At 38.4% G+C, this 22,752-nt stretch overlaps 1 protein-coding gene across 1 annotated transcript in view; it reads right to left on the bottom strand.

Moving 5' to 3' along the window:
* LOC122526281 (zinc finger protein squeeze-like) overlaps positions 1-18,902 on the bottom strand; it is a gene marked incomplete at its 3' end in the record, with an annotated part of 99,494 nt that extends 80,592 nt beyond the window's left edge. Inside the window, 2 exon segments of the mRNA XM_043649592.1 lie at positions 13,747-14,016; positions 18,504-18,902. Of these exon segments, the coding sequence (XP_043505527.1) occupies positions 13,747-14,016; positions 18,504-18,848 (615 nt within the window).
* Positions 18,903-22,752: the final 3,850 nt, after the last annotated feature.

Below are 22,752 nucleotides of genomic sequence, written 5' to 3'. Positions count from 1 at the left end.
CTTGAAATACTGTTCTTTCGAAATGAGAATACGATGCTGTCCAGTACCATCCCTTATATCTTTTTGAAGGAATGAAACAAAGAGAGAGAGAGAGAGAGAGAGGAATGTTGTCGTGGCACCGCCCTCCGACCTTTTTGATTTATGCTCGTGGTCTTCCGATGGTACTGCGAGGACATTTTAAAGAGGACTCTTCCTGCCGAGAAAGTACTTGGCGTGAATGCTCTTACTTTTCCCGGAGGAGAAAGAACGAAGAAGATTAAGAAAAAAGAGCCACACACACATACACATATACACTTACATATATGCATATGTATATGTGTGTGTGTGTGCATACACGCACGTATTATAGCGAAGGGGTGGCTGAGGGAGAGCAACGATGCCGACAGATTCCCGTTAGGAACAGACGAGCGTTTGTTTCGCAATGTATGAGAGAGAAAGAGAGAGAAAGAAGGAGGCCGAGGGGGTAGAGATAGAGGGAGAGAGAGAAAGAGAGGAGGAAAAGTGGAAGGGGAAATTCTTGAGTAGCGTTTCTCAAGAGGTACTTCTTCAAACGAGAAGAATATCGTGTGCGACACCAAGGTTCGAACCTTCTAATGGGCTCGATGACGTCTTCACGGTACGACAGCATCGACGACTTTCAAGTGCTATTGCTAGATCGAATATTCTAACGTTAATAATATTTTTTTCTTTTTCTTTTCCTTCTTATTTTTTACGTTTCATATATATATATGTATGCAAAAATACGTAATGCATATAAAAATATTTTTTGTATTATATTAAACTATTATTTTGATTTTATGATATTATATATATATTATTTGATTTATGATTATATATATATATACATTGAAAAATTTGTTATTGAATTGAAGATTAATCGTCGAATTATTTAATATTTTTGTCTTTTTTGATACGTCCTATTTTCAATGATTTTATTCTAATAATAATATTCTAAGAAGATGAGCCGCGTTGGGAGGGGCATTTTAGTTTAGATCAAAAAGCTCTAGATTTAGGTTCACTTTGAAGATAAAAACAGCGAACCATTGGTCAGGGCCGTAAGCAGGTGCCCGCACCTGTCCATTGTACGATAGACGAAAGAGAAAGAAAGAAAGAAAGAGAGAACACACATCCGGAAGGTGCCACCTGCCTACTATATATATACACACACATGTACACATATATATGTAAGAACTTGCTCGCAAATATTATTCGAGGCTTCGAAATTTTGCGGTCACGAACTTGAGATTACGAATCATTCATCAACCGTCGTTTATACTTAAGTATGATTTTTTACTTTAACGTTGTAATTCAATCTTTTTTCTTCGACCCACTAACTTTTCCTTTCATCGAGTTTCATGGGTTGGTTACTTCACGATAACGTGTCCCTTAACCTCGATTCTTTCGATCCTTTCGATCCTTTCGATCCTTTCGATCCTTTCGATCGAAAATAGAGAAAAGGAAGGAAGGAAGGAAGGAAGGAAGGTGATTTCACACGTCGTCAATACTCGATTCTCAGTCAACGACTCGTTGAGATATGACTGATCATCGATCGTTATTGGATCGACATTAAGGAGGTCAGAAATTGTACAGGGACGTAAGAAAAGTTATGTGTCAGTCAGGTAGTCTTTCGGTTAACCTTATACCTGATCGACCCAAATCATTCGTAACGGATGGGAGGGAAACACCATAATGACGTAATTACATCTTCTTTCTCGTCTTTCTTAAATTCGGAGCCAAACTGAAGCGTTTAAATTATTATCATTTTTCTTTAGTTCATTTTTCTATAATAGTATATACATTTGTTTTATCTTTTTCGTTCTACGTTCATTTATTAATATAGTATATTGAGAACGGATTTCATTTATATATCGTTGAAACGTTTCACCGTATTCTATGTGATTAAAAATTCAAATAATACTGTTATATATTTATATATATATATGCAAATGTAAGATGGTAAATACTTTATCACGAAGTTTTAACGAAGATATTAAAATTATTATTGATTTATTGTGTTAGATTTCTTATGAAAAAATAATATTGAGAGATATTGTATTCATTATCAATATCATCACATCACTATTATTTTAATACTAACTGATATTTTACACATATATTACTTATACTTACTATTATTTCAACAAAGTTACTATTTTAATTCTATATTATGTACCAGTACATATATCAGTTTGTTCGGTAAATCATTTTTTGGAAATTAAAAGAAGAACGATTAGGTATCATTAAACGCGACTAAAATTAAATTACATTTTAAACAACTAGATATATAATTATATTTAGATAAAAACAGTACCTTACATTTTAAATGAATAATTGAAAATGAATGGGGAATCAAGATAGAATATGAGAAACGGAAATATCTATTAAATACAAAAATAACATATGTTCATCTTGTTGAAACGTTAAATGTATGTATGTATGAGTTTCGAACGAATACACCGAATGATACCCCAAAGACAGAGAGAGAGAGAAAGAGAGAAAGAAAAATCAGATCGTCAATTTTGAGAGCCCGATAGGGAAGTAAGGAATCCATCCTGTTTATTATCCTTAGAAAAGGGACATTTTTACGAGATAGTCCAGAAGAAGAACGTTCTGCGTTAGTATAGTAAATATTACGTAGAAAACGATTCGGCATTGTACGTTTCTTCAAAGTGCTTCCTTTTTCTTGGCGCCTTTTTTTTTCTTGCTTTTTTTTTTCTATCGATATCTATCTCTACGCCTTTTTTTCTCTTTCTATTTCACGTTTTTCTTATTTTTTTTCTTTTCTTCTTCTCTTTCTCTTTCTCTTTTTCTTCGCAGCAGCGCTGCTCCTTTTTCCTGGGTCGAATATCGATCCTGATATTTCTACTTGCTTTTTTTTTCCTAGCGAACGGGCGTCATTTCCAGATCCCCTTCGCGTTCGTCTTTCTTTCTTTCTTTCCTTTTCTTTCTTTTCTTTTCTTTTCTCTTCTATTCTCTCCTCTTCTTTCTCTACTTCTCTACTTATTCTTCTCTTTCTTCTTCCACTTCGCGGTTGTACGACGCGGACCAATATTTTTCGATCGTGCGATAAAATATTATCGGTCTTTCGGCCGAGTTTGACCTCGACTAGAAGAAACGAAAGAAACCGAGAGAGAGAGAGAGAACGCTCGTATACATGTGTATATATATATGTGATATATATATGCGACGGATGTATGTGAGCAGTCGCGCGCATGTGTGTGTATGTGTGTAAGAGCGAGAAAGAAGCTCGGTAAAATAATTAAATTGAAAAGCGTTCGCTTATCTCTCAAGAGCATCCCTCCCCGTCCCATCCTTTAACCCTCTCCCACAGCCCATCTAGAACCCACTCTCTTCTTTCTATCTCTATTCCCATCGATTGATATTCTTTCAAGATGAAAACGAGAAGAGAAAGGATAACGGGAATAACGCGCAAAGGAAAGAACGCGAAGAATACTGGGGGGTGGAGGCCTTGGGGTGGGGGGTGGGAATGGGGGGAGAATTTAACAAAAGGACTCGTAAAAATGAAAGAATAATAACCTTCGGACTTGCCGCGAGAACTCGAAAGAGACAGAAGAGAACGCGATCGAGTGTGTGTGTGTGTGTGCGTGCGTGTGTAACACGCGCTCGCGCGATTCGAATGTCGCGATGTTCGCGAATATTTTTCTATCGAACATTGAAAATCTCTTTTCATCGTTAGCCCGTATCAATCTTCAAAGCTCGACTCGCTTCTCTCGATTTCTTTCTTTTCCCTTTTTTTTCCCTCCTCTTTCTTCTTTTTCCTTCTTTCTTTTTTTTTCTTTTTCACCCTCGCTCTTTTCCTACCCTTTTCTCCCACTCCCTTCGTCCCAACCGCCCTGCCTCTTCTCTTCGTCCCACTCTGCTACTCCTCATCCTCCTCCTCCTCCTCCTCCTCCTCCTTCCCCAGCCTCTTCCTCCGCCTCCTACTCCTTTGCCCTCTCTCTCTCTCTCTCTCTCTCTCGCTCTTTTTCTCTCTTTTTCTTTTTTTTCCTCTCTTTCTTTTTCTTTCTCTCTCTCCCTTTCCTTGCCCTCTCCTCTCGAAGCCCCTTCCCTCTTCCTTTTTCTCTCGGTTCAATATCGATCCTGGCCTATTTTCCTTTTTTCTTCCGCAAGTTCCACCCTTTTCTCCCTTTTTCTGTTTTCATCCAAGTACGAACAAGAACGTAATTCGCTTTCGCGTAGCCTCTCTCTCTCTCTCGCTCTCTCGCTCTCGCTCTCGCCGTCTTGCCGCTCCGTCCGGTTTATATAAATATTCTTCTCTCGGCGTCCGCGAGAAGCGAAAAATTACGGTGAGGAAAATTTTCGGTAAGGAATGCTCGAGTATATACGTATGTATGTATGCATGCATGCACGTACGCACGCACGTACGTATCCTATGGTATTGTATCTATGTATAATACATATACGTATCTTGTTTCTCCCAACCTCCTTCCCTCCCTCCCACCCACACTTTTTATCTCGAAAAAAGCTCTTTCTTGCATTTAAGTAAGTATATACCCAGAGACACGTATCCAAACCCATCATCACGGCTATATACTTAATTTCTTTTGACTTTTTTCTTTTTCTAATATATATTTTTCGAATTTGTTATTTCTGTTAGATCCCGACCACCCCAACCAACTCCTCAATTTCCTCTTACTCTCTCAACCACTTATTTCTTTCATTCTTGTTGTTTGATAAATTTAGGATCGATAAATAATTAGGAGAATTGTCGGTGTTCCTTCGGCTAAAAGGTTCGTCGAGAGACGACAACTACGACGACGACGACGACGACGACGACGACCGACGTCGTGGTGGTGGTTTCGTTTCGATTGGAGCTTCGAAAGTACATTTACCCGGTTGCTTTTTTTTTGTTGCCCAGTCCCCTCCCCCCCTCGTCGCTTTGACCACCCATCCTCCCCCATGCCCTTAACTTTTTCTGCTACCTATATCGATCTTCATTAGTCTCCATGGCCGACGTACTTTCAACGTCGTCTTCGTTGTCCACGACGATGCGCTCAAACTTTTCCTCAGGGTTTTACGTTCGTTGACAACTATGTTTGGCGAACGTACGTTCGTACGTACGTACGCGCGTACAAACCTGTACGGTGTGCCACAACTACGACTATCGCAGTTAGAAAAAAAAAACTTTATCGTCCAGCCATGGGCGAACGATCCGTCGTCGTAACTAATTTTTTTCCAAAAGTACGAAAAAACTTTTTCTTCGCATCGCGTGATACCCCCCATTTGAAAAAGTACTGATTCGTTCGTTCGTTCGTTCGTTCGTACGTTCGTTCGTTCTTCTACTCCCACCCCCCACCCTAAATTCATCCATCCAACCACCCAACCTACCATTCACCTAACGTTTTATTATCGACCACGACGACGACGACGACGACGACGACGACGACTTTCTGCTCTCTCTTCAATTTATTTTTTCCAATAGTCTCGTCGAGCCTTCTTTCTTTTGCCCCTGTGTTCGATATAAGAGCGCGGGGACGAATAGAAGGAGAACGTTCCTTTTGAAATCTATCAAATATCAGGAAAATGGCGGGGACATTGGCAACTATGGCTCCTCAAAGCGTCCACCAACGTTCCTGTTCTCGTTTTTTCTTCTTTTCCTTGCTTGCTTGCTTGCTTGCTTTTCTTTCTTTCTTTCTTTTTTATTTTTATTTCTCTCTCTCTCTCTCTCTTTCTCTCTCGCCTCATCTTTTTCCGGGGTCAAATATCGATTCTGATATTTCCAGGACCATTTTCTGTTTCCTCGGACAGATGTTAGCTCTTCACCCTTTACTATTCCTCCTTCCTTTCCTTCCCTTCCCCCCTCTAACCCCCTTTTTCTTCCTTATTTTCTTATTCTCTCATCCTACTACGTTCAGAGGGAATTCGAAAAGAGAAAAGAAACTTACGGTAGACCGAAAAAGAAGACATAGCGAAAACATAGCTAAGCAGCTTTTAGTAACGAGCTTTGACTGAATTTATCCTTCCCTTCCTTCGTTTCCCTTACCCTTCCTCCCTCCCTCCCTCCCTCTCCCTCTCTCTTTCCTTCGTGGAAAGTTGAAAGTCCTTGGAGAACTGCTATGAAACTTGCCGGAGATCTAAACTGTGACGTAAGAAAGAATTGAAAAGTTTAATCGTTGAAGTTGCGAGCTTTCCCTGAATTTTCACTTATGCTATAGTACCTTTTTCTCCTGGATAGAAATAAGATTCTTTTTTCGCGCGAACTCTCAACTAAGGTAGGTAGGTTGGTAGGTTGGTAGGTAGCTAGGTAGGTGGATAAGTAGGTACCTAGTTTCTCGAGAAAATCCTGCCACGATAAGCGGCCTCTTCGTTTGCTTGCTCGCTCACTTTCTTCCTCTCTTTTTCTCTCATCCTCTCTCTCTCTCTCACTCACTTTCTTACGCTCTGTTACATCAACTTCAGTCAACAACATCTCTAATCTACACATCCTACGACTATATCCTCTATTTATAAATTTATTTTCCTCTATCGATGAACGTTAAACTTTAAAAATAACTTCGACGACAAAGACAACGAAAACGACAACGACAACGACAACGACAACGACAACGGGTTACAACAACAACAAAAAAGCAAGCCGTCGATTTGATGGATTCATAATTTCATGATTAAATTGAAAATAATCATAAATATTGTGTTCTCATAGTCAATTTACTTTGACGTTGATCGATGTAACGATCTATACTAATGTTATAACTAATGTAAGTGCAATTGCGTTTTGATGTTTCGCGCATTGATGGCAAAACTTGGTGTCGATTAAAATGAATATGCAATCAATGTTAGTATACGTTTATATATATATATAAATCCTTATATGTATACGTATACGCGTATTCTTTATCGGGTATGTAATTTTCGTAGAAAAATATAAAAAAAAAAATGTGATTTGTAATATAAATATAATTATAACGATTCGTCGAACGGTTCGGGGCTTTTTTATTTTTCCCACGAAATCCACGTTCGTTTATTCGTTCGTATATTCGTTCGTATATTCGTTCGTTCGTATATTCGATCGATCGATCTAACCACGGTAGCGTCTGCTACTCGTCATTCGAAAAACACGTGGCCCCTCTAAAACACTGGCTCTACTGTTTCTCTCCGTGACGTTCTATCCTATGCGCGAGCCTTTTAATGAGCCGACAACATCTACCCGAGGAGAACTAATTCGTTCCTTTGAACCGTGGACGCCTGCGCCTCTCCGAAAAGGGCGACCGTTTCTTTACGACGTCTCCTTCGGGGTTCTCGTAATGGCCGCTAATTAAAAAATTATCTTCTTCTTCTTCTTCTTCTTCTTCTTCTTCTTCTTCTTCTTCTTCTTCTTTTTCTTCTTATTCTTTTTATTTTTCTTCTTCGCGACCACCGTCGTTCGTATGTAATTCACGTGTTTCGTGTGCCCACTTATTTAAAATGTAGTCAAATTCGAGTCTGTATACACGTTTGAGAAATTCGTCTCGACTTGACGACACGTATACAAACGCAAAATATCTTTGAAAACGTTTAAATTATCGTTTAACGATCGAATACGAGTATACGTGTAATCAACGTGTTCGTTACAACAACGCGCTTATCGAAATACGTTAGAATTGTTATCTAAAAATAATCGAATCTTTTTGTCTCTAACGCAAAAATATCTATCGTAAATCTTCGTACTCCAGGGTTTTTTGTTTAAATCTCTTTTCGGGGTTTACATCGAAAGGAAAATCGATTACGGCACAACCTGTCGGATGATTATGATCGATGAGATCTACGAAAAAAAGAAAGAAAGAAAGAAAGAAAAGAAAAGAAAGAAAAAAGAAAAACTAGCTTTCAAAGTTATTTTTTTCTTCTTCTTGTTTTTTTTTTTAAATACGTACTTTAGGACGAAGCTCACGTCGTACACGTACGCCGTACGAGTTCTAAGAATTTTTGTTCTCTCTTCCTAGAACGGTTCCCATATCACCGATGCAGAAATTCAAATTCGGTGTCATTAATAAAAATTAAAGAGACATCACGAAGGGCTGGCTGGCTGTAGGACGGTTTTCTCTCTCTCTCTCTCTCTCGAAAATTCTGCTACGAAATAGGGCTGAAGAAGAAGAAGAAGAAGAAGGGACACGTCTCTCGAGGGCAAAAGTACCTTTATCTTACCTGCCGCGGTACAATAGCGTGAGACTATGGGCCCTTTGTACTCAACTTCCACGATGATCTGCATACGCACCCCTTTCTAGCCGCTGATACGCACCCTAAGGCGACCATCTTACAAAACCCCGACGTAGGACAACAAAAAATATATATAGCTCGCATTTTTTTTTCTCCAATTTTTTTTTCATCCGCTTGCACTGTTCCTCTTGTCTTCTTCGTGAGTTCTTTTTTTTTTTTTTGCCAATGTTTTGTTTTCTTTCGGGTATTTTTTTTATACATATATATATGTGTATAGTTTATCTCTCTCTTTTTTTATCTTATTGGAAGGAAACGGATAGGATTCTTTTTTTGCTTCCTTTTTTCCTTTTCTTTTTTTTTTTGTGGCCGCTAACGGTACGACGCTCGCGGGATAAATTACGCTCGGTCACGTCTCGAACGTGAGACACCCTGACTTTCGTCTAACCTAAAAGAAACTTACAAGACCGGAGACCGTTATTTTTCGTTTATGCCGATTAGTATTGCAATGAGGGTAATCTTGGGTTCAAAATGTCTTCTTCTTCTTCTTCTTCTTCGAATATCGTGGTATTTTTATATGGGATAGATCAAAAATTTCATTATTTTAATATTACATTTGTGAAAATCCAATTTCAATAGATTTTTCTATAATTTCATATACTTCATAAATTTATATTCATTATATTATATTATAATATGCGATTTATATTCAGATAAATTCTGTCACACGGATATACACAGACACGCTTACACGCGTAATCGGATTTTTGTTTTTTTTTTTCCCTATAAATTATCAACGTATTGAAATTTGTAACATTTTGGAGGAAATTAAACGATCGTACGTTTTCGAAATGACATAGGCTAATTTATGTGCGAAATAAATCAATAATGTTAACTTCATAAATTTACTTTGTAAAAAAATGTTTTTCTCTCGTTGACTGGTTGCACCTTCTCGGGATAATAATTTTTTTTTTTCTTCTCGAGGATGTTGAAAAAAGAAAAGGGAGAAAGAGAGAATGGAAATATCGGCCAGAGATATTTTCCAGCTGAATGAACAGGGGGTGACGATGAACGCGATGAACGACGATGAGGCGGCAACGATTGCACCTAAGAAAGGGTTGGTCTGGTCGAAAATTTCATAGGAAAGAAAGGGTCCCATAACTCTATCTTGGGTCCAAATGTTGTGACAACGTTGCCAAAAAAGGGCCGGAACGTGCACGTTACTCAAACGCGAAACTTTTATTGTTTTCGATTGCACGAAGAAAAGATGAAATATTTGAAAACGTTCAATACAAAACTGTAATATTTTTTTACTATCGTTTCGTCGAGTGTAAAATTTTGTAAAACACGACTCGCTTTAAATTTTATATATAAATTTTATAAATATTGATATATTTTATATAATTTATTATTATATGATATGAAGATTTATTTTTTAAACGAAATATTTTTTGTTGTTGAAATTGAATTAATTTCAAATAGATAACGAATAACATTTTCCTCATTATTCGTTACTTTTTTTCAATATTTTTTTAATGAATTACTATTAAATTATAATCTCGTATTTGAAAAAAAAAAAAACTAATAGAATAAAAAAAAAGAATAAGTTCTCGATGTTGATGTTAACACGAATGTTACCACGCACGTTGCAAGAACAGAGGGATCGAACAATCGCGTATCGCGATTAGGTTAGCAAGTTTTTTTGGTCTGCATACCAACCCCGGTATACGTTTCAACATCTATCACGCGTATCAACGCCTAACGTATAATTTCATTATAATATCCCAGACCATTGGTAAATATGCGAGTACACGTAACGCATTATACGCGAAACGTTTGAACATAACGAGATAGAAAATTTCTAAAGCGAAAAAAAAGGGAAAAAAAGAACAAAAAAAGAAGTGTAACCGTTCCGACTTTGAGAAGAAAAAAAAAAGTACACGCAAAAAAAAGAAAAAAGAAATAAGCAGGCAACGAGATTTCAACCCTTTCAACTCTATCTCGGCGAGATACGTTGGTGAGGAAGAAAAAAAAAAAAAGAAAAAGAAAAAATTCATTAACCTATACGATCCATAGATGATATTCGAAAGGCAAAGTAACAAAAAAAGAAGAAAAAAAAAAAAAAGAAATGGCAACCCTCTTAACTAGCGCGACTAGCTTCCCCATTCGCTAGAATTTTTTTTTGCCATTTCTCTGGTAGTAACGGGTAGTCGAAACGAGACAATGAACCGAACGCCTATCTCTCTCTCTCTCTCTCTCCGTTTCTTTCTTTCTTTCTCTCTGTCCCTAAAACCTTTACTTCATTTTTTGTCTCACGTAGCTCAGAGACAAAAATGCCGTTGCGCGAGATTTGCATTCTCGTCTCGGGCGGTGCTAGAAGCAGCGAGGGATAGTAGGAAAAAAAAAAAGGAGTCCATCGGAAAGAGGTGAAGAGAGAGAGAGAGAGAGAGAGAATAAAAAGAATGAGTAGAAAAAAAAAAGTAGCTAAGAGGGGTCAGGTCTACCGTGAGCCATTATTTTAATTTTCTCCTACCGTGGCGAAGGGATGAGCGAGCGAGTCGTCGTGTAAAAGTGAGAGAGAGAGAGAGAGATATTCTTCTTTTACATAATCTGCGTCAAGGGTGGTTTTTTCACCACCCGAAGGCCAAGGACTCTCACGGAATAGAGAAAGGAATGATTCCAGTTACACCCGTTCGAGAAGAAGAAGAAGAAGAAGAATTGCCAAAAGATATTTTGCATCTCGGCGAATAAAAAAAACGAGCAAAGGTGGAAAAGAAACGGGGTGGGGTGTTTGGCTCGAAAGGGTGGGGGGATGATACTGAGGAAGAGGAAAAGGAAGAGGAAGAGGAAGAAGAAGAAGAAGAAGATAAAACGTTGCCGCCACCCCGAGCAAAAATTACCCTAAAGAGTTGCTCTAAGCGTTTTAAGGGATTACGATCGGGCAGGCGTAAAGGCAGCCTAAGGAAAAAAAAAAGGGTTGACCACCCGCTGGGCGAAAGCGTCGACAGATTACAAGCTCGGAATACGTGTTTACAGGCTTCAAAAGCTCAGCAGCCTCTCCCGATTTATTCGGCTCTCCTGCCCTACTTCTTTTCTCTTTCTTTTCTCGATTCACAACCCCTATCTTCAGCTATCTCTCTTGCCTGTTTCTCAATCTCCCATAGATGAGGATTTCTTACGCGTCGTTGACGGATATTTCAATGTTAAATGGAGCATACGGTTTTGCTAGTTCGATTCACGTTGCAGCTTCCGAAAGAATAATGCAACATCAAATTCTCTAAGGATTGTTTTTACTTGAAAAGAAAAAACAACGCCGAAGGGTTACGCGCAAACGTGAACGATACGATCGTCGTTCGAAAGTATGCATGTTTTTTTTTTGAGGAATAAAACCAACGAAAATCATGAAAAAAATGAATAACGAAAGCATAACTTCGATTATCATTCGATTCCACTTTCGTAGTTGTTCGATAACTAAATCTCGAACTCGAGAGATATTCTTTGAGATTTAAAAACGGAAAAGAGGGTTAAAAAGGTTTTTAATGTATTTTCCTTCGCGGACCAAAGCCACGAGATTTTGTCTTTTTTTCCAAGCGAGGTGAGCGATAAGAAGGGTTGAAAGGGGAACGGGACAAACGGGGTTCTCGGCCGTCGTCCCCAAATGAGAATGAATATTTCTATCACTTTTTTATTTCTTTCTTTTCTTTCGTGCCTAGGACTGACTCATCTCGATGCCCGTATGCGGTCTATGCAGATTGCTCGATTGTCTTCGAAGGAAAACCTTTCTCTTTCTCATTCCGGCGGCAACATCAACAGCAGCAGCAGCAGCACCGGTACGCTACGGTACTTTACGGGCTGCCCCGTGAGAATCTTCCGTTCATTTGCATGCCGCGGATTATTTAAATCATCCCCCGGTTCGTATTGTCGTGGCTCCTTGTTTTTTCCAGAAGGCCTCAGTAAGAAAATCTCATAGGTTTCTTTGCATAGCCTAGGCCAGGGCGCCTGCCGACCCCGTGACGGACAAAAAAAAAGAGAAAAGCAGGGTGCTTCCTCGAGAGGCCCAAAGAAACGGTGGTAGGGGGACGAAATGAGAAAGATAAAGAGAATAAAAAAAAAAAAAAAGACGGATAGACAGGTACGCAACACACACACAGATCCTTCTTTTAACTACTGCAGGTTCTACTACGCGATGAATGTTTCTCAAGAATCCCGTTGTGGTGATCCCATTCGCATTCAAATAATATCAAACACGCACGATTTCGGCCACAATACTTAAATGGTATTATATTATACTTTTTTCCCTGTATTCTAACGGTGTACCATTATCATCGATTCCGATGAAATTAGGGATGGGGGGGGAGGGAAAGATGATAATGGTTTTTCGACAAAAACAAAATCGAAAGACCGAATGCTTTTTCATCGAATGAAAAAATAGGTAAAAAATAAATGAAAATAAAAAAAAAATCTTCGTACATCGATAACGTCATCGAAAGGAAATAAAAAAAAAAGAAAAAAGATAAAACGGCGGTGGAGGGGGGGAGGGGACGGGGCGTTAGAGAAAAGCAAAATCTCAGCACAGTCGATGGAAGAAACGTTGCAAACCGACGAATATCTGCACAAACGATCCCATCTCTCTCTCTCTCTCTCTCCCTCTCTCTTCCTCTCATCCTCTTTTCCCTCTTTAGCCCGTTCTATCTCATCTTCACTCGCGCGCACATAAACTTTTTTACTTCGCCGTAACACTCCCGACTCTTTTTTCGCGCTTCCGTCTATTTGTTTTTTTTTTCCTTTTCTTTCTTTCTCTTCCCTCTCTTCTCTTCCTTTTTTTTTTCTTTTACTGTTTTTTTTTTTTTTTTTTTTTTTTTTTTATATATATATACCAACCTCGAGGCAGAGCGAGGCGAAAGAACGGTGCGCTATGCAAAGCGATCTTCAACCCTTTTTGACGCCCTTCTTCCATCCACTGTCCCTTTTTTCCTTCTGTCTCTATACGCGTGTCTCTCTTTTCACCCTCCTCCTTTTCTACCTTTGTTTCCCTCGGTTTCTCTCTCTCTCTCTCTCTCTCTATCTCTATCTCTCTCCCTCTCACACACAGTCTCTCTTCCGTTCAAAGTTTCGTCCGTGTCTCTGTCGTCCTCTAATCCAGCCTCGTCTAAATTATGCAGGACTCTCGCCCGGAGACAGCGCAGAGGGCCAGAGAGGGTAGGGGAATTGGAACGAGCGGAGGAAAGGAAAAAAACAAAATCAAACAGGGGTAGTACAACTCGTTTCGCTCGTGGATGCCGTGCAAAAAATAGGAAGAAGGAAAGGAAGCTTCGTTCTCTTCCTGTCTCTCTCTCTCTCTCTCTCTCTCTCTTTCCGTCCAGCTTTTTTCTTCTTTCTATCGCACTTATTTCCACTATTCGATTCATCCGAACGACGACTATGTTTTCTTCCGGCCATATTTAATTTAACAGTTTTATTTTGTTTTTCTTTTTTTCCTTTTCTTTTCAACTTTTCTCTCGAGTAAATAATAAATGCTCCGTGAAAAAAATAGAAAAAAAGAAAAATAAATAAATAAATATAAAAAGAATAACTAACCGGTAAGAAGCAACTTACGTCAGTTGAGAGACCATTGTTCCATGGGTAAGGTGGCTGAGGTGGTGACTGTTGTTGATGATGAATACCGGCCACTCCGCTTGCGGAATGCGGATTATGAATGTGTTCCGCCATCACGCTGACCCAGTGGGCCAGGCCACCACCCCCGGCTGCCGCGGGGCCGGTTCCTCCGCTTCCGGTACCCCCACTACCTGCTCCACCTCCACCTCCTCCTCCACCGCCACCGCCCCCACCATCCTCGCCTCCTTCCGACCACGCGAACGACGCTTTCTGAAAGCAACAGGAGAAAACACACGCGTTAGGATGATTCTCTTCTCGAATTCGATTATTATGATATAATACTAACTGGTGTGATACTTTAAAAATTATTTCTTTGTTTTTTTTTTCTTTTTTATCGGATTGATTTGAAAGAAAAAGTTTTATTTATTTTCCTTTCTCATTTTTGAATAATAATTTTTCTTAAGTATATACATTTCGCTTTTTTTCATTCAAATAAGCCTTTCGCGCGCGAGATTTAAATATTCAACGATGAAAATACACTTTGTCAGAAATATTCTAGTATGGGAGAAAAGAAAAAAGAAAGAAAGAAAGAAAGAAAAAAAATAGAAACTCCGATGCAAAAATAGGACAAGAGTCTAAATTTCTACGTCGGTCGGAATGAAATGTAAATAATAAAACGTTTTATCCACTAAGAATATATTACCGAGGAAAATATTCATCTAAGATTCTGTGTCAATCGGAATGATACGTTAATAATTAAACACCTTTATTTTCGTCTAATAAGAATAAAATAATATAAAAAAAGAAATAATCGAAATTTTGATGTCAATCAGAATGGAGTATAAATAATAAAGGGATCTCATCTAACGAGGAATCATTGTGAAAGAAAAAGATTTCTCTCTCTCTCTCTCTCTCTCTCTTTCTTTCTCTAAATTTCTATATCGATCAGAATGAAATATGAATAATGAAACATATTTTATCCGATAGAAATAGACATGAAACAAAAACGTTAATCAGAATACAATATGTAACGGTAATGAAATTTGTATTCTTTTATTTTTAATCAATAAGAATATTTATCAAGCAAAAAGAAAAGGAACGAATTTGAATTTATGTGTCGATCGGATTGCACGCATCGATATCTCCGAACGATTAAAAAAATATTACGCAAATCGGGGTGAAAGAAAATCAAACGAAACGAAATATGAGATTGATGGAAAAGAAAAGTACTCTCACCGAAATACTTTTCGAACGGTAAACCTTTTTTCGTTACCATATTATTCGTCCAAATTACTCTCCCTAACCGAAAGTACCACCCTTTCAACAAAGTATATAATTACTATGACGAGAGAGAAAGAAAGAGAGAAAGAAAGAGATTAGTAGTTACAATCCAAGCAAGCAGTCATCGATCCTACGTGAAATGCATAAAGAATTCATGGGACCATAGAAAGTGGAGAAAACGTTAGGGAGGCAACGATGGGCAATCGATACGTCGTCGAAACGTAAAAGGAAAAAAGAAAAAGAAAAAGAAAAAAATGAAAAACGCTGAGCCCACCACAAACGAAAAAATCAAATATTCTTCTTTTTCTTTTTTTTTTTAAATTATTTTTCTTTCTTTTCTTCGCTTGTCCTCCATCGTTCCCTCTCTTTCCTCCTCCTCCTCCACCCTCATCGTTCCTTTTACCTTACAACTCTTACCATCAAACCCTTTTTACCTTCCTCTCTCTCTCTCTCTCTCTTCACTTTCCATTCGTAACACGCGTTTGATCATTCGTTTCTTCAACAAGGTCGATTAATTGGACGGATTTAATTAGCAGCCACGCAGATTTACTTGTTAATTGCTCGCCCAGCACGAATCGTGAGAAAGCTCGTTATAAATCGTTGCACCGATTATCGCAAACCCCCGAAGGAAAGCAACCCCGCCTCTTTCGTTCTCTTCCACACTCGCTCTTTCTTTCTTTCTTTACTCTTTTCTCTCTCGTGGGCTTTTACTATAAGCAAAGGTGTTATTCCTCGGACGAGCTCCACGCGTAGGGGATGATGCGTTTCATTATTACCAGCCGGTACTTAATTACACGCTCCCAAAGGCGCGAAACGCCCTTGGTCCCTGCAATTTCTGTCCCTCTCCCTTCTCCCTTCTCCCTTCTCCCTTCCTCTCTCTCTCTCTCCTTCTCTTTTTTACTTGGTTGCTTGCTTGCTTGCTTGCTTGCTTGCTTGAATACTTGCTTAGTTGCTTGCTTGCTTACTCGCTCGACACGAAGCTGTCCTTTCGCTCCGCTTACACCGTTTTATTATCGATAACGTCGTTTACTGGCACAGAAATGTCAGGAGGTAAGGGTAACAAGAGTAAAACAGTCCTTTCTTAAAATAAATAACGTTCCTAAACGATCGACAGTGCCGTTTATAAACCGTATCTCTTTTTCTCGCGAAACACAGATTTGTATATTTCATACGTGTTGTTATTTCCGAAATTTTTTCGATTCTCTATGTTACGAATTTTTGTTTTTAATTTATCCTCCGTTATTTGGTTTTACTTAATTAGTTAGATAAATATCCGTTCGATATAATAACGTTAGATCATTTTTATGTCGAGATCAAAATACGTTCCTAGTATTTTTCTTTTTTTTTTTTCAAATGAGAGAGAGAGAGAGAACAAATTAAAATAAAAGAGAATATTGTTCGGACAAATTCGGTGTTTAGTGTTTTAAAATACGACGATGGGCTGCAAAGTTTTGAGCTTCGACTAAAAACTTTTATTCCTTTTTTTTTTTTTTTTGATAAAAAGTGAGTTTGACCAAGAAAAATTGTTTCTATATTAGGTTTGCAACTTTTCAACCCATTCACGTGTCGTCATAGGGTGCATCATAAATTTGTACGATCATCCTAGCAGAGCCAAAAATGCGATCTCGCCAAGAATATTCTTTTTCTTAAAAGCTTCGGGGATGGGGGAGGAGGAGGAGGGAGGGAGAGAAAAAAGGGAAAATGGAGTAACAGGAAGGTGACGCGTTTGACGTTTAAATATCGTTCGTCGATGCTTAACGAAATAAAATTTCCATTTAATATGAAATTTAATGTAAAAAAAACACAAGGATATATATTCGTAATTTGTCTTTTATTATCTTTCAATTTTATATTTAGATACGTGTTGTCTGAAAAATAAAATACGTCATTTTGAAATAATTATGATGAATTAAAAATGACATAATTATATATAATAATAATAATAATAATAATTTGAAGAGTGAGATAAAATTATATCCAAGAGTAATTGTCAATTTTAAATAGTTTTCTAAACAAAAAGGAAAAGAAAATAACTGCGAAAAAAAAAAAAAAAACCATGATTTCCGATAGTTAAACGAAATTTATAACATCTTTCATTCCTATTCGGGGAGGAAGGGAGGGAGGGCTGTTTATTTTATTTTCTTTTCTTTTTTTCGTAATGTTCTCCTTTATGGTCTCGTTACTCGGAAAAACTCGTCGCCGCACTAACCACCACCACCACCACTCCTCCTCCTCCCCCTTAAACTTTTTAATCGACAACGTATACGCGTCAACTCGTCCTTAACTTCATTTTGCTAAACCATTTGAGCTGAATTTTCTTTTTACCCGTTGGCCCTTTACAATTCCTTCTTTCCTATTTTATTTCGACACAATCTCGTTGTAGGAAAAATTGAAGGGAAAATAAAAAGTAAGTAATAAAGAAAAATATACAACAACAATAACGACAACAACAACAACAACAAGAACAACAATAAAAAATCGAATCGTCAAAATAGACAGAGAACGAAAAATATTGCGTTCTTTAAATATGAGATAGGAAAGAAAGAAAAAAAAAAAGAAAAAAAAATGTTAGAATAGAAAGAATAGGAATCGAAATCGGATGGACCAAAAGTTCTATTCGAATCTGGGTCAAACTCGCGAAGCACGCGATTGAAAGCAGAAGCACTCTCCCGCGCATCGTCTTGAAACGTTTCCCTTCTTTCCCAACGTCTATATGATTGCCCTTACGAAAAAGGGAATGCATATATACATGTACATATGTGTACATATCTATATATGTATATATATATCGAACCCGTTATATACTTATACGCGTACATGTAAGTATACGAATATATCCGATGTACGTATGTATTTACATTCGTGTGAATATGAACACATCGATTTGATGTACAGGGTGTCCCGTGTTTTTCTTTTTCCTCCTCAACAAAATGTTACTTCTACTACTACTACTATATTCTTCTATAAGTAAATGTAAGGAAAAAAAAAAATAGAAAAAAGTAATTACCCAAACGTGAGCTCTTAAATGACATCGTTAAAAATATGTTGAGAATAAAAATAGTTAAATCGGGACACTCCGTACACGTGTTATACGATAATTACGACAATGTATTTCGATCGAGTTAACTAATTGTATGATACAATTTATTTAACGATATTTATTTTTATAAATACAAGCAAAAGTCGCTTGAAAAAAGTGTATATAAAAATCCTATATAAAAAACTTATATAAAAATCTAATATAAATACCTTTATAAATATATATATATATATTATCTATATATTTTTAATTTCTTGTTTGTTTCAACTTAGTCAACTTTCGTGATTACCGGCTTATACGAAATGATAAAAACACTTGCGCGTTACTTCGAGAATTAAATTAAGGATCGAAGGAAGGTGGGTGGTGAAAAAGAAGAAAATATCGACGATTAATAATAGACACGTCGAATGAAGTATAATAGATAATAATAGCTAACCTCGTCGTGATCTTCCCGATGGAGGGCGAGATTTCTCGGGAAGGCGGGTACGCTACTAACGGTGAGTCCCTTCAAATCCTTCAAATCCTTCAAATCTTTAAGTGCACCAAGAGCGTTCAAGTTGTCCTTAAGATTGGCCAAATTAAAATTGATACCTTGTTCCTTGAAATTGAGATGCCTGTTTAGCACCGTTTTACCGAGCGCGCTGGCCAATAAACTGTTGTAGAGCTCGTTTCTTAAGATAAACTTTTGCTCGGTTGGTGGTTCGTCCTTGCTCGAGAGATCGTTAGATGAGTCCGAGTCAACTTCGACGGATGAATTCGACACGACGCTCATCGTTGACATCTTTGCTGTTTCCTCTACCTTTTCTCCTTATACTCGACGAATTTTATATTTAATCTTTTGCCAACCTTTTTTTTTACCTTTTTCTTATTTTAATTGATTTATTTATATATATATATATATTATCTATTTTTTTCTTCTTATTCTTCTTTTTATTTCCGCCGTGTCAACGATACCTTCATTATCTTTTTCTCTCTCTATTTCTCTGTTATCTTTGTAACTTTTGTTTGCATATAATTTTAATATCATTCGTCGGGAGAAAAGACAAAAGGAAAAAAAAACGAGAGATTTTGTTTCTTTACGCAAAAAGACGAACGTTCGGTATCAAAGATTACGGCGAGAGCTTAACAAAATACCTGTACACGTGTATACGTATAGGAATGTATATTTAAATACGCTTTTAAAATGTATGCGTGTGTATATATAATATATATTTATTTATATATATATATCTTATTTATATATTTATTTATTTATTTATTTATTTATTCATTTATTTGTTTCTTCCTTTTGTTTATCTTCGAATCGATTAAGAATTTAAAAAGGTCGAGGCGCGGGGACTATTTAAAGATAGTAGATTGCTTGTACGAGTCCACGCGGCGAAGATCCGATTAACAATCAAAGATTTCAAATCTTCCTTTTGTATTAGAAACTTATGGTGAAAATGATTAGCCTCCGACGGTGCCTTCGTAGCAACAACGTTCACAGACAACAATAATTTGTAATCTTCGGAAAACAATTTTTATAATTTCCTTTCCTCCTTATTATTGGAATAGGAATAAAATAAGAACGATAAATAGTGGAGAAAAGTGACGACGATGACGACGACGACGATGATGATGATGATAAAGAAGAAATAAATCCTAAAGTAAATCCTTTTCACCGCTTTGGAGGGAATGGGGGGTGGGGGTAGTAGGTAGCCTCTTCTTGTTCTTTATTGCCTTGAGGAATTAGAAGCCATAAGACACAGTACGTTGCTTATTTATTTCTCTTGTCCTTTTCTTTCCAGGATCTCTCTCTGTTTCTCTCTCTCCCTCCCTCTTTCTCTCTATCTATCTATCTATCTATCCCTTTTCTTTTTTTCTTTCTCTTCTTTTCCGTAGAAATTCGTCCACGTATCGCAAGACAATTAACAGCTAATCGTATTATTACTATCGCTATGATTGTTAAGGGACCTAGTAAGACATTTTTATTCTTCTTCTTTCCTTCCTTCCTTCCTTCCTTCCCTTTTTGTTCTAGCTTTTATTTATATTTCTTCCTACAAGTTTTGTCTATGTTTTAATAAATCGTTTGGTTTTTTTTTTTTTTTTTTTTTTCGTTCAAACGAACGACGTTAACGTTTTATGCATCCTTAAACGCTATTCTTATAATCGATAATAATTGTTATATTTTAAATATCATCGGCCGAGCTTTAAGTTCGACTGGAAAGTTTCGAAAAAAAAGCTTGCGTTGCTTTAGGAACTTTTGCGCGCGCAGCTTGTTACGCATGGCCGCGAGCTTTCTAATTGGCTGGCTAATTAGCGCGGGAGAAGTCGCCTCGTTTCTCCTATATCTCTCGTAATAGGAACACGAGGTTTCGGCGTGCCCTTTTTGCTTTTATTTCTCTCTTTCTCTCACTCTCTCTCCCTCTATCTTTCTATCTCTCTCTCTTTCTATTTCTGTTTCTCTCCTTAACCTCTAAACTTGTCGCTAAAACACGTGAAAAATAGGAACTTTGGTTGATCGCCACCGAGATAGTAATCCTCGGCGTGGACTCTTTTTCTTCTTTCTTTCCCACCCACCCCCTCTCTCTTCTCTTCTCTCTCTCTCTCTCTCTCTCTCTCACACACACACACGTTCAATCTTCGTACTTCATCGTTACGAGTTTTCTTTGAGCGAAAATTTGGAACTTCTCCTCCAACGTGGCCCTCCTCCGCCTGGTCGGATATCTCCGGCGGCAGGAAGAAGAAGCACAGGAAGAAGAGGAAGCACAGGAACGAGAGGACGAAACATCGTCTCCCGGTCGAAGCATTGATGCTTCTTTAACCCCTTTCTCTCTTTGTCTCTCTCTCTCTCTCTTTCTATTTCTCTCGTTTTCTCTCTCTCTCTTGTTCTCTTCCCCTTGTCAAATTATTCGAAAAACGTTGTATTCCTGAACGAGCTGATAGATTTGCCGCCGAATGCACTCGATGTTTGGATCAGTGCTCGTTCCATGACGACGATTGGTCAATCGGCCGGCCAGTCGGTTAATTGGTTTGGCCAATCGCGATTGATAAGACGAAAATGAATTCGTAGTAGGGGACCCGAGAAGAAGAAGAAGAGGCCTCTCGGCCGTATCCGTGAACGTTCGGGGTGTTGTTCGTGCCGCTTATTCGAGCGCGCTCGTTGCTTCAACCGCTCTGATGATGTAGCGGTCGGGTGGGGTGGTGTCGGGAGAGGGGTGCGATGGTGATGAGGGGGTTAAAGTCGGCGGTCAGTCTCAGAAGAGACTTCGTTAAGCGCGTTTTGTGCGCGTTTCGAGCTTCTTTTTTTGCTTGCTTTCTTTCTTTTTTTTTCTTTCTTTCTTTTTTCCTTTTCGTCTCCCCTCGAAAAAACGTATAATAATAAGAATAAAAGTGTTTTGGAACGATATAATTGTAACAATAACAATAACAATTAACAATAACAATAAGAGTATGAAAATAAGAGAAGGAAGAATAAGAATAATAATAATAATGATGGATTGGGATTATTATATATATTATAGAGAGGGGGTTGAGATAATGAAATATTAAATGAAATAAATTGCACCCGGTAAAAAAAAGAAATTCTTTTGACACGCGTTCGTTTAATAATAATAACAACAACAACAATAATAATAATAATAATAATAATAATAATAATAATAACAATAATAATAATTATTATCACGCGAATCACTTCGCGATAATACAAATTGGGAGTAATTAAACTCGCGCGGTTTTATTTGTCTTCCTTCCCGAATTCGAAAATCGTATATCGTAGGGTACCACCGATGGACGAGAGGGGGTTTCTTCCTCTCGGCCCTGGCCTCTCGAATCCTAGTTTCTTATGTGAGCGCGACCGCGCGACTGGTTGATGCAGTCCGCGGCGGAGCATAAGGAAGCGGAAGCTCGACGTTCCTCTCTCTCTTACTCTCTCTCACTCTCTCTCTCACTCTCTCTCACACTCTCTCTCTATCTAGCTATCTCTCCCTTTCGGTCTTTCTCTCTTTCCTACTCCTACCCGACGTCTCCTTCCCTCTCGATCGCCCCCCTCGTCCTCTTTCTTTCTCTCTCTCTGTTTCTCTCTCTCTCTCTCGTACTCGGAGCCAAGGAAAGGCGCGCACGCTTCGCCGCGGCCGCCGGCGTCGGCGACGTCGTCGTCGTCGTCGTCGTCGTCATCGTCGTCGTGGTGCCCTCCGTCTCTTACTTCCTTTTTTTCTCTCTCTCTTTCTTTCTTTCTCTTGCTTTCTTCTTCCTCTGTCTATCTCTCTCACTCTCGCGCTCTCTCTCTCCCGCTCTCTCGCGATCTCCCTCGCGCGCGCATTTTCTTCTTCTTCTCCTCCTTTCTGTCTTGCTCGAACTTACTCTAGGAGAAGGAGGTAGTGGGTGGGTGTTGGTGGTGGTGGTGGTTGCTGGAAGAGGAAAGAAAGAAGTTGGAGAAGGTGGAGGTAAGGAGAAAGAGAGAGAGTCTCGAAGGCGGCGGAGGTGGAGAAGGTGGTGGGCAAAAAGAAGTAGATGAGAACGCTAGACGGAGAGGGTGGCTAGGAGAGGAAAGAAAGGAAACGTAAGGGAAAGGAAAGGAAAGGAAAGGATAGGATAGAATAGGATGGGATGGGAAAGGTGAGGAGGGTAGGAGGGAGGGAAAAAGCGAGAGAGAGAAAGACGGTCGACGAAGAAACAGATAAAATATAGATATTTTTCTTCGG

The sequence above is a fragment of the Polistes fuscatus genome, unplaced genomic scaffold (assembly GCF_010416935.1).
Source record: "Polistes fuscatus isolate 324 unplaced genomic scaffold, CU_Pfus_HIC Scaffold11, whole genome shotgun sequence".
In the NCBI taxonomy this organism is placed as follows: Eukaryota; Metazoa; Arthropoda; class Insecta; order Hymenoptera; family Vespidae; genus Polistes; species Polistes fuscatus.
This window is presented reverse-complemented; position numbering and strand designations above follow the sequence as displayed.